Below are 12,728 nucleotides of genomic sequence, written 5' to 3'. Positions count from 1 at the left end.
GTGGATGCCCGGGTGTCAGACCCGCTGTGCCCGCCTGTGCTCTGGGGAGCACGCGCACGTTTAGAGGCAGAGTTTGGGGGAAAGCTTTGGGTGTGAGCGTCTGTATCCACAGCAACTCTTCACTATCTTCACGCCAGCTCTGCTCTCTAGTGGAGGACTGAAGGGCGGTGGATGCAGGCACGGGGCTGGAATTTCACGCTCCTGGGATAACTTGGCAAACAGCCGCCGGAAGCCAGGGGCAGCTGGGCAAATGGCTCCAGCAGGCTGACGAGCGGGAGGTGATGGATGGCGAGCTAGGAAGAGGAAGGGTGGATGTCCATCTGCAGCCTTGGGAAGCATCGGTGCTTTGCACCCTCAGGCTCAGCCCCCACGGGGCTACCAGCATCTCTTCACCCACTTGACAGACTGCCAGGGGCCAATTGCAGACGCCACACATGGTGGGAATCTGGAAAATTGAGACCGCGATTTTACTGAATCCTCCATGTGGACCTGAGGGCTCTTCTAAATCCCTCCTTAGCTAGAGAACAGACACATTGCTACTAATGAGAACATTTTGTCAAGATGGCTATATGGTCCCATTTCAAAGATGAGTATAGTGAGGTGCTGGGAAGTTAATTGCCCTTGATCTTTTGCCTGAAATTAGCACAGCTACATTCAGTTCTGACAACGTTCTTGCAGTCACTTGCATCTCTTGCTTTCCATTAACTCTGCTCCTCTGTGAGTGATTCCAGCTGCCGGAATCGGACACTCTGCTTTTGCCCAGAATCATTGCTGCTGCTGCTACAGGTTGTTAACCCCCCAAGCTTCACGGAGGGGGGATCAGGTTCAGGCTTGGGGAGCCAGGATTCCCTGCCTCCGGAATCTTGCCCTAGAAGACTGCACTGCTGGGGATGGAGGGGGCGCACGTTCAAAACCCAGCAGAAATGAACTGGTGAAATTTACCATGACATCAAACTGCCCTCAACTTCCTGTTCATATTAAGGCTGTTTTTCCTTGGTTCCCCCAAACTCCCATCCCTCTCCCTCCCTCCACTCCTATCAATGACCTCAATGCAAATACAAGTGGGATGGTCCTGCTGAGTGTCTAGGTTATAGACGCAAATGGGTGACACAAACCATCAGGTACTGCGATCTGTCTCCTCATTGGTTGCTCAGAGCTCCTGGACCCCCCGCCCAGACCCAGATCGGCGGGAATAAGAGCAGCTGCTGGTGCTGGGAGGCAGCAGAGCCAGTGCTCAGCTCAAGGGTCCCTGTCACCTCCACGGTGCCATCGCCTGACATCAGACGCCAACACTGCCACAGCTGCCGCCGCCTGTGCTCCGAGCCACCGGCTGCCTGCAGACAGGTAATCCCAAGATTCCCGCTTAGTTGTGTGATTCTCTCTCCTTCTTCTCTCCCTCTTCTGCATTCATCTTTCTTGTAGCTGCTCTCCCTGCGTGTCTTGGAGTTTCTCTGCACTTCTGTCTGGGTCTCCTCATGAAATCTGTTACTCTGCGATTCATCGCAGGCTCCTGCCCCAGGTAACACTGGACAGTCTCAGTTCCAGGACTCCCTACTTCATTCTTTCCGTGCTGAGACAGGCTTCATCCTTGCTGTCTCTTGCTGCACTTGCGCTCAGGACACTGTAGTTCCGCGGATTCTGCGCACACAGTGGGATGCAAGGGTGCTCACGGATCCTGTCTTGTGCCTATTGTCCCTGGAAAATCAGTTTGGAACTTGGGCCAGCATATGTGGGTGGCAAATAGGCTCAAAGAGATCAGTGTAGGAAGCCTGGAACAGTAAGCCCCCTTAGTAAGTTCGCAAAAGTCCTCCATAGGTTGGACAGTTCTGAGTTGTGATATGAGAGCAACTTTGGTGACAGGATGCCAGAGACTGTCTTCGTTGGAGATATGGCAAGGAGGTGAATCTGAGAGTGTTCAGGGTGGTGGGGAGGTGGCTGTGGACTGAGTCTTCTTCACCCAGTTGTACTGCTAGGATAGCTTTGTTGTTATCCTTTGTCTTTGCTAAACAGGTTCACTGGATCTTTCAGGAGGAAACAATTGTGAGGGGAATGACATGACCAGCCTGAAGTCACCACTCTAGGGACTTATAGGCAGAAGTAGGATTAGAGTCCAAGTCCCTGGGCTTCAAATTGGTGCAAAAAGTGACATCATTATTTCTTTACAGAGAAGCGTCATGGGCTTCTGGAAGTTCTCTCCGTTCCTGGTTCTCAGCATCCTGGCGCTGTACCAGGTGGGCTTCCTCCAGGCAGCACCATTCAGGTAAGACAGCTCAGCCAGGAGTGGACTCACCTCCCACTGCTCCTGGGATCAGACAATTCCTTTCTCAGAATTGTGGTGTGCTGAATGTTTACCAACTAGCGAGGGGCAAAGGGGGAGTGTATATTTTTCTGATATAAAGATGTGTAGCACTTAACTGAAAAATAGAAATTATATACAATAATCTTTATTATAAATTTCATACAACTCATTGAGTCTCAAAGAATGCTTCCTGTTATTTTACCAGGAAGCCTGGCTTATTATTCTGGGGAGAGGCAGAGAGAGACTCAGTTTGTATTGGGTTTTCTTTCCCTCCCCAGGTCTGCTTTGGAAAATCCTCCAGACTCTGGTGTGCGCAATGAGGAGGAATTGCGCCTCCTCCTGGCTGCAGTGATGAAGGACTATATGCAGATGAAGACTCATGAGCTGGAGCAGGAGCAGGAGACTGAGGGCTCCAGGTGAGGCTCACCACCCTGTTCAGCTCAGGGCATCCCCTCCCTCCTGTCATGCCCAGGAAGGCATATCCCAAGAGAAAAGAGAGAACACAGCAGGACCTGGGGCCAGCACGCTGCCCCTGTTCACCTCAGCCTGGGGTCCAGCTTAGTCTCCACTGAAACTACAGGTCACACAGAGAGACTATGGTTAGAGCACATGTAAAAAGATCCCTTTCTGTAAGCAGTTGGGGAAGGTATGAAGTCCCCCACTCTGAAATTGGACTGGCAGCACTGAGGGTGCTTCCAGCATTGGAGGAGTTAGGACTGGTAAGTGTGAACCCCTCCCTGACAGGTCGTCTCTTCTTTCTCCATCTTGCTAATAATTAGGGTTGCTGTCCAGAAGAGATCCTGCAACTCTGCCACCTGTGTGGCCCATTGGCTGGGAGGCTTGCTGAGCAGAGCCGGAAGTGTGGCAAACACCAACTTGCTGCCCACCAGCATGGGCTTCAAGGTCTACAATCGGCGCCGCAGGGAACTTAAGGCTTAAGCAGTGACATGACCCCAGGAAGAAGGTGATTGCCTTTGTACTGTCCATGGGAGGATGGAAAGCCAAAAATTGCAGGGGTGCAGCCCACACTTTAACCCTCTGTGAATCCAAATAGTAGAAAAAATCCACAGGGGAACGTGCTCACTCCAGTGTCTGGAGACCCTACTTCTCTGCCATCTTGCCCCTGCCCCTTTACTCCAGTGTCTGGAGAGAAAACAGGCAGTCCCAGGACCTGAAACTCCTAGAATCTGGGTTCTTTCCCCTCCAAGTTTCCAGTATTTCCCTGTGACAGTGAGATCATCTGCCAGAAAAGACAGATCTGTAGATTTCAGTGACTGTCCCCTGCAGTTACAAGTGATCATTCTATCCTTTGAAAGGTAATGACATCCTCTGGGTGTAAACACTATACTGTCAGGTACCCCTGATTTCAGAGCATACTCTTGGGATCAAGAACTGAGTTTGCCTTCTATTAGCTGTATGCCCCCTGCCCAGATGCTGTATTCGAGTGAGTTCCCCCATCTGTGAATCAAGGGCAACAATAGTACCAATTGCTGGTATTGTTACGAACAGTCAACGAGATAACAGATGTCCATATTTTCACAATTAATAAGTTACTAAATTCTGGCTGTGATTTTTTTTTCCAGGTCACCATGAAGCGAACTCTACTTCTCTTAACTTATAATGAAAACAACTTATAGAATGCAGAGCATGGAAGACACATACATATGCATGCTTACTATTAAAACATTGTGTCTTGTTTGAAATAAAGTAAAACTAAATAAAGAGAATAAAATCATTGCAATTGCCTGGTGTGAAATCTTTTTGTATTTGATTGTTTGATAAATACAACAGCCCGTCTCATTGGCTTATCTGGTAGCAAAGATGGGCCCTGTCAGCCAACCTACAGATGTTGGCAATCCTGGTAAATCTTGGGGAGGGGGGATGTGGAAAGCTGCCTGGTGGGTGTCTGGGGGGCCCATGATCCATGCTGTGCCTGCACGAAACTGTTTGAAGAAATGTTGTCACTGGTGAACTTCATCAAGATAAGAAAGGGTTTCGATCCACTTAAAAGGAGTCCCTACTGCTATTTGTGGTGTTTTTCCCAGGAAAGCCTAAAGACCTGTGAAGGCTTTGTTGACCAGGGTGATCCATGAAGCAATGCAACATGCTTGGGGTGGGATGGGTCCTCAGTGTCCTGTCCTTTTGGCTTTTAGGATAACACCCTTAATGGAATTAGAAGTCTGTACATCTGAAAGGCAATTCCCCTTTACCTTCAGAGTTCCCTGGTCCCCAGCACCAGAGGTTATCTGTGTAATTCCCCTTGACTCAGGTTTGCCCTTATCCATCTCTCCCTTTCCTGCCCATAAGCACCCCTCCTCCACCCCATAGCCTGCAAAGCCCTTTACAAACAATGGCTCAGAGTCTGAGATGCAGTCACACAGACCAGCAGGCCTGGAAAGGTCATCAGGTGTCACCCAGTCCAACTTTTCTTATTCTCTGGGGTGCTGAGAAGAAAAGCATGGTGCTCAAAACGCTGCGATATGTGTAACAGAGACATTCCCACACCCAATGAGTACTCATCGAGTGGCTGCTATTTGGTGGACACTATTCAGGCACCAGGACTACAGCAATGAACAGAAGGGACCAAACCTCCTGCATTCTAACTGGGGGAAATTAGGGGGACATATACTGTGGTGTCGGAGATGTACTGGATGTACTGGAAGGAGTCTGGGATGTCCGAGTTTAATGCCTGATCTGATGTAGGAATTTCCCAGCATCCCTGGCATCTGCTGGGACTGTCAGTAAGATGCTGCTGACTGCCTCCCAGGGTGACTGTGTGGCCAGGTTCACTGGTGGATGGTCAGTTAGGTGAGGTAGTTTACTTGGAAAAGTCACCCCCTTCTACCCATCGATTCTAGTTATTTCCTCAGGAGCCCATAGAATTATGACCCTCGTCCCCATTCAGTCTATACTCCACACTGTCACCCACTGTTGCTGTAAATCACCCAAATGTCTCCTTTATGCAGAAAGTACTCCATTGACTGCCCATTCCATGGAGTAGACACCTAGGGCACTGCAGTGACTTCTGAGGTCCACACCGGTCTTCCCTCGCCTCCTCTCACCACCACTGCCATGACCTGCCTGGCCTCATCCTCTACTTCCCTCTCACATACTGGCCTTCTTACTATTCTTCATCCTCCACCCTTTGGCACCAACCCTCTCAAGTGTTTGCACCTGCCCACCACAAGTGTTGCAAAATGCTCCCCTCCTATTTAGGTCATAAAATATTTTGTGAATCCACAATTGAGTAGAGATGGCAGTAATAAATACTCATAGTGCTTTTAGAATAGTGGTATATTAAATTCACCAATTAAGAGCCAAGATTATCAGGTTGCATTTTTTTCTTTTTAGGTTGCACTTTTTTTTTAAAGATTTATTTATTTATTTGTTTGTTTGTTTGTTTATTTATTTATTTATTTATGATAGACATAGAGAGAGAGAGAGGCAGAGACACAGGCAGAGGGAGAAGCAGGCTCCATGCCGGGAGCCCGACGTGGGACTCGATCCTGGGACTCCAGGATCGCGCCCTGGGCCAAAGGCAGGCGCTAAACCGCTGAGCCACCCAGGGACCCCCTAGGTTGCATTTTTTTTTTAAAAGAATCTGACAATGTTCATTCCACAAGAGAAACATTTTGAACAAAAGGACTCAGAGTTGATTAAAATATATGGGTAGTAAAAGATACGTGACAAATAATAAACAAAAATAAGTAGAATAAGTTCGTAACATATGATCAAAATAGAATTCAAGGCAAAAAACCTTATTAGAAATGGAAATGTGTCATTTGATGGGAAAAGGTACTAAATGGCAGGATGATACGTTGGTAACAGACATACATGTACCAACCACATGGCCTCAAATTATGTGAAGCAAAAATGGATGGAACTGCTGGTGAAATATATGTATCAAGAATTTTTGTTATGAAACCAATGTACCCCACTTAGTAAGCCATTAGCTTTCGGAATTACCTCGAAATGCATGGTTCAATGTTGGCTCTGTAAATACTCCATGACAATACAATAGGTTTGAGAAAAATAGTTTTTATAACCACAAAGATGTGATAGAGTGTATCAATAATAAGATTATATCTACTTTTTAAAAACCATTTATTAAATAAACCAACATGTCTCACATTGATTTTTAACACTATCCTTATATGCTAATGTCTTTCTGGCCTGTCTTTTCTTTTTCTCCTCCATTGAGAATTGTCTAAGAACTTGTAATACGGTTTCCTTCATAGTAGGGCAAAGGAGTCTGGTGTCTTAAATTACTACACTGCTTCTTGATAGACACTATTTGGTCAGAAAATATATAGTAAGGTGTATTTCCAAATTTAGTGTGCTTTGAGTTATTAAGGATTGTGTACCACCATTGTTAAGTTTAATATTAGGGCTATGCTAATGTCATGTAATGAGTTAGCAAACTTGAATTTTTAATATGTTTCACGTCAATGTAGAAAGCATGGAAACTCTCTGAGGTTAAAGCTTTACATAATTCAAATGTTGACTTTAATACACAGTTCCTTTAGGTTTTGGTTTTCTCACAGAGTACTTAAGGTTTTTAAATTTCTGCTATGCTTATTCTACTCTATATTTATATTATTTATTTTATTCTATCTATTCTTGATTAATGTATATTTCCATGAAATCTGTTATTTTGATTATTTTGCATGGTTAGCAAATTCTATTTTTATTACAATTTAAAATCTTCATATTTGACATTTTATCTTTCTTTTCATTCTGGATGTGGTATACCTGTATTTTCCCTTTCTCTTTACCTCATTGACTTTACCAGAAATTTCTCAGTGAAGGTTCTGAATACTTCTTTAAAAAGTAGTTTTCATCAGGTGGTTTTTATATTTTATTTATTTATTTTTGTTTATAAGCTCTTATTTATTTGTTCATGGGAGACAGAGAGAGAGAGGAAGAAACACAGGCAGAGGGAAAAGTAGGCTCCTTGTGGGGACTCGAAAGGAACTCTATCCCAGGACCCTGTGATCACAACCTGAGCCAAATGTTTATGCTCAACCACTAAGCCACCCAGGCGCCTCTCTTCAGGTGGTTTTTAATCCAGGGTTTGTTTAACAGCCTTACTATTTGGTTATTGTTAAAGAAGTCTAGCAGAGGCATGGGGCTCAAAGTCCATGTCCCAACTTCAGAGTTGATTTAATAGCATCCTAAGTCCCTAGCAAGGCCTGGAGTAGTATAATGGCAAAGCTCTCCATTTCTCCCCTCTACTGGAGTTGCACCCAATCGGCACTAATTTGCTCCATACCTCCCCATTTTCTGTAGCACATGTGAACAGGATTATTGCAGGACACTTAATACACTGGAAGTTGCTGAGGGATGAAGATCTTATACTTGAGATCTCATGATTTCTAGACAACCCTATGCAGGGAGTGAATGTGGACAGCCATACAGGTCATGTTCAGGAGGGCTCCCTTTCCAACAGAAGGAGCACGGAGAACAGCACCTGATATAAAGAGTTGTCGTCTTGTCTCCCCACTCCCTGCCCCACATCCTTATCGGGGACTCTGTAACTTTTCCTCTATTCAGCCACTTTCTGGCTCTAGCCCACAGCAGCTTCTTTCTCCAAGCGTCTAAGACTTACAGGCCTTGCCAGTCAGACCAGTCCTCTAGTATTGTGGTAGCCAGAAAAATGTTCCACCCATCCTTCATACATTGTGATTTATTCTAATCCCTGGATACTGAGGATATCTTACTATACATAGCAGAAGGGACTCTGAAGATGTGATTAAATTGAGAACTTGAGAAGGATAGATTTTTTTGGATTATCCCAATCAACCCAGTAAAATCACAAGAGTCCTTCCAAGTGTAAGAGGGAAGGAGAAAAGGGGGTAAGAATGATGCAGTGCGAGAAGTACACAACTAGCCATTGCTGGTTTGGAAACACAGGAGAATGGAGTTACGAACCAACAGTACCTGACAAGGCAAATGGAGGAGGCCAAGGAGTGAGTACCTTGTCACAGATAATTACTTTAAAGACAGCATAAAGTTGGCAGCACATTTGTAGGCTGTTAGAATTAGATGGGAACTTCAAAATCTCTCAATCCAATAGATAAGTACGACCAATGTGGAAATCAAATGCCATATGATTTTCTCAAATTCACACCATTTGAGCTGGGGGTAGGAATCAGAATCCGGGCTCCTGATACCCAGCATTCTTTCTACAACCTGACTCTCACCCCAACCACCAATGAACCCACTGTTCAAACAAAACACTCTCTAGAATCAACCATAATTCCGGACAAGGTTAACCAACAAATAATGAGAACTACAGAAAGTTAGTGGATTTTTCTTTGAACTTTGAAGAATTTACAATTTTTATTTTAAGAATGTTACTATGGATCTGATTTTGGTTTTATTTTCTACCAATTTACTTACCTTAAGTGGCAGCACTAACATTTATTTTCCTTCAGCAAACTTGCCCAAATCTCAAATGTTGGGTCAAGAATTATAAAGGATTCCCATCTGATCATTGAGCCTCTCACTACAAGTCACATTAGCCCTGAAGCAGGCGGACATGCCTATGTCCTGCTCTGATCCAATAGCTGTGTCCAGAGGACCAGAGCTCTTACCTGACGTTGCAAGAGATAAGCCTTGTCCTGGCATCTCAGAGCTTCAATGGCACCTGGAAAAAGGAATTAACAAGCTCAATTCTCTTACTACTTCCTCTCCTATAAAACAAAGCTAATAACAGCCACCTTATTAAACTGTGAGAATAAGCGAGAGAACACATACAGAGTGCCTGACACTATGGAACAGAAGCTGGAACTCAAGTTTTTGCTTTGGTTTATTTCAGTATAATTTTTTATAAGTTTTCATACTGTCCATGCAACATCGTTAAGATAATTTTATATCTAGGGTATTAATTAAACACTGAGATGTTTCCCTTCTCTAATGTTTACAGCGTCCACTTGCTTAATGAGCTCAGCAACTCCTACACCCCCAAGGGACACTTCCTGCCTCTCTTTGGCAGTTACTTCTGCTCTCCCTTCCACAGTAGGGACTATGCTGCCCTCTGAAAATGTAAATGTCTTAGGGAAGTGATTCAGAGACAAAGGATTCTCTGCCCCTGTTCTTCAGTAATCTTACTGTGGAAAGCTTTGGTTTTGCCTCTTCTTTACACAGTCCAAACAACTTTTTGAAAGCATTTTATGTTTTCAGAGTAGTTTCAGATTCACAGTAAAATTGAGAGAAAGATCCACAGATTTTCCACATACCCCTGCCCCCTCAAATGCATAGCTTCCCCCATTATCCACACCTCTCACCAGAGTGGTATATTGTTGATATAATTCATGAACCTACACTGCACCTCATAATGCCCTAAGTCCACAGCTTGCTTTAGCATTGTGAAAATTAATAAGGGGAAACCTCAGTAGAGTTGGGAGGCCAGAGTCCATTGTCAAATTGTCAAATTGTCAATTGACTCAAAGTCAATTATAGGAAGGACTGTCAATCACACACTCCAACAAAGAATCTTCAATAGGTAAGAATCATAAATTACAGATCACAACAGAAAAAAGATGTACATTTCATCTCCTACAAGAGATCAGCTACCACTACCGCTCAGCCAATCAGAAACCATCATTACCATGACCACTTGCTTATCTCCAATGGACTTTCCTACAAAACAAGCCCTCTAAACTTCCTCTTTTTTCTCCATAAAATAATTTTCCTCTCCTTTTTTTCATTGGATTTGCCTATGATTTTGCCATAGTTTGCATGTCCTGAGTTGCAATCCTCTGCTATTCCCAAAGAAACTCATTTTTTTTTTCTGTGAAAATAACTGAGAGTTTTAAGATTAATGGGGTTCACTCTTAGTTTTGTATCCTCTGTGGCCTTGGAAAAAGGTATCATAAGATATATCCAACATTACAATACCATACAGGGTCCTTTCACTGCTCGAAAAATCCTCGGATGTGTTCACTATCTCCATGGCCTTTCTGTTTCCAGAATGTCATATAGAACCATAGAGTATGTAGCCTTTTCAGATTGGCCACTTGCACTTAGTAATATGCATTTACGTTCCCCCCATCTCTCTCTCTCTTTTTAAAAGATTTTATTTATTTTTTATTTGAGAGAGGGAGAGAGCATGAGCAGGGAGGAGGGGCATAGGGAGAGGGAGAAGCAGACTCCCTGCTGCATCGGTAGCCCAATGTGGGGCTCCATCCCAGGACCCTGAGGCCATGACCTGAGCAGAAGGCAGACACTTAACCGAGTGAGCCACCCAGGCACCCCTCCCCCATCTCTTTTCATGGCTTCACAGCTCATTTCTTTTTACCACTGAATAATATTCTATCATCCGGATGTACCACCATTTATTTATCCATTCACCTTCTGAAGGACATCTTGATTGCTTCCAAATGTTGGCAATTAGGAATAGAGAGGGAGAGGAAGCATCTCCAGACCTACCCTAAGGGCTCAGATTATGTGAGCCTATGCTTCTGCACTGTAAACTTCACATGTTTTCAGTTTTTTGGTTTTGGTTCTTAGATCCAGCTAAAGTTGGATATTTCCCTTCTACCATGTGGAAGGCTTGAGCTGACTGGAGTTGGGTGTTTCTCTTCCTCTGGTCATTTAGGCTCTGATAATACCCAAGCACTTTCAGCTCTAGTTAATAAGTTTCTGCTGAGGACAGATCTGATTAAGAAAAACAGAGTGCTCTGCTGTATTTAAAATGGTTTCTTGCTCCTCCCCTACAGAAGCATAAGGGGATTGATCTTCTTTGATACTTACTGTGAGAACCTGGTAGAGTTCTTAGACGTAAATCTCACAAAATTGTGGAACACACCTCCACCCAACCAGGGCCAGGTCCTCCTGGAATTTTTAGCTCTTACAATTGTCCAGCCACTTGTCACAATTCTGGTTATCCTAGTCCATCTCTACTTCCAGGCACTGGTTCTTGCTGAGTTGCCCTCTGTGATTCTCCTCTGGTAAGCCATTACACCTCGTATTTGCCCTTGTGTCGCTCCAATCTTGGGGAGCAGGATTTTTGACCTTTTTTCCTCTCCTACTCTCCCTTCTTCCTCTTCTAGAATAACTGATAAATTTTCAGTCCGTTCACTTTTCAGCTTGTTACGACTTCCAAAACCCTACCTGTGGAAACCGGTACAGCCGATTTTCAAATATAAAAATCCAGCTACTTTTACAGCTTTGAATCTCCCGCAGGCTGACTAGAATGGATTTATTGTGATGGTGATGTTGGTGCCTCTACAGTTGTCATGGTTGTGGTTCTCAATGAGTCTATACTGTACACGAATTATATAGTAGCAATAAAGTTAACCACTTTTTAAATTTTTAAGATCTACATTCTTAGCAACATTCAAATATACAGAATTTTTTTACTATAGTCATCACGATATATACTACACTCCATGACTTATTTTATAACTGTTAGTTTGTACTTTACCCCCTTTTATGAACCCTCTTTACCCATTTTGCTCACCCCCCCAAGCCTCCATCCCATACTTAGCAATCACCAATCATTCCTTGTATCTATGAGTTTAAGATATTTTTAAAATCATTTTTTCCCTTATTCCACATAGAAATATCATATAGTATATATCTTTCCATGTTTGACTATCTCAGCTAGTATAATGTCCTCCGAGTCCACCCATGTTCTCACAATGGCAAGTTTTCCTTCTTTTTTTTTTATGACTCAATAATATTCTAGTGTATGTATATCACATTTTATTTATCCATTTATCTGAACACAAAGTGTTTCCCTATTGTGGCTATAGTAAATAATGGTGTAATGAATATGTAGAGGCACATGTTTTAAGTTGCGTTTTTCTTTTCTTTAGATAAATACCCAGAAGTGGAATTGCAGATGATATGGTAGTTCCATTCATAATTTTTAGAGGAACATCCATACTGTTTTCCATCATGGTTGCCCTAACATACATTCCTATAGTAATGCATAAAGTTTCTATTTTCTCCGCATTATCATCAACAATTGTTATTTCTTGATTTTTCATTTTTCCCCCCTTGGTTTTGATAATAGCCATTCTAGCAGGAGTGATGGCTCTGCCCATTCTTTAATCAGAATGGTGTTTTGACTTGTTTCTTTAGGGTTGCTGTGGAGTTGTGTGAGTTCTTTATAATAAAGAGTTATAAAGTATAAAGGACTTATACAACTAATTACTAAAAAAGTCCAATTCCTCTGCATGTGGCTGCCCAATTTTCCCAACACCATTTGTTGAAGAGATTGTCTTTTTTCCATTGGACATTCTTTCCTGTTTTGTAGATTAGTTGACCACAGAGTTGAGGGTCCATTTCTGGGTTCTTTATTCTGTTCCACTGATCCATGTGACTGTTTTTGTGCCACTACCATACTGTGCTGATGATTACAGCTCTGTAATATAGCTTGAAATCAGGCATTGTGATGTCCCCAGCACTGGTTTTCTTT

General features: G+C 43.4%; 1 protein-coding gene across 1 annotated transcript; it reads left to right on the top strand.

The window, feature by feature from the left end:
• The first annotated feature begins 1,262 nt into the window (after positions 1 to 1,262).
• Positions 1,263 to 3,957, top strand: LOC129505087 (calcitonin receptor-stimulating peptide 1). The gene is made up of 5 exons (XM_055318023.1): positions 1,263 to 1,344; positions 2,166 to 2,260; positions 2,578 to 2,715; positions 3,079 to 3,263; positions 3,883 to 3,957. The coding sequence occupies exons 2-4, from the start codon at positions 2,175 to 2,177 to the stop codon at positions 3,236 to 3,238; spliced, it is 384 nt and encodes a 127-aa protein (XP_055173998.1). The 5' UTR covers positions 1,263 to 1,344; positions 2,166 to 2,174; the 3' UTR covers positions 3,239 to 3,263; positions 3,883 to 3,957.
• The last annotated feature ends 8,771 nt before the right edge of the window (positions 3,958 to 12,728 follow it).

The sequence above is a fragment of the Nyctereutes procyonoides genome, unplaced genomic scaffold (genome assembly GCF_905146905.1).
Source record: "Nyctereutes procyonoides isolate TBG_1078 unplaced genomic scaffold, NYPRO_anot_genome, whole genome shotgun sequence".
In the NCBI taxonomy this organism is placed as follows: Eukaryota; Metazoa; Chordata; class Mammalia; order Carnivora; family Canidae; genus Nyctereutes; species Nyctereutes procyonoides.
The sequence above is the reverse complement of the archived record's forward strand: the minus strand, read 5'-3'. Positions and strand labels throughout refer to the sequence as shown.

Excerpts from the sequence above, each read along its gene's own strand:
- LOC129505087 (XM_055318023.1), top strand. The coding sequence starts at position 2,175 with ATGGGCTTCTGGAAGTTCTCTCCGTTCCTGGTTCTCAGCATCCTGGCG. Across the intron at positions 2,261-2,577 it reads CTCCAGGCAGCACCATTCAG|GTCTGCTTTGGAAAATCCTC; the intron begins GTAAGACAGCTC and ends TTCCCTCCCCAG. Across the intron at positions 2,716-3,078 it reads CAGGAGACTGAGGGCTCCAG|GGTTGCTGTCCAGAAGAGAT; the intron begins GTGAGGCTCACC and ends GCTAATAATTAG.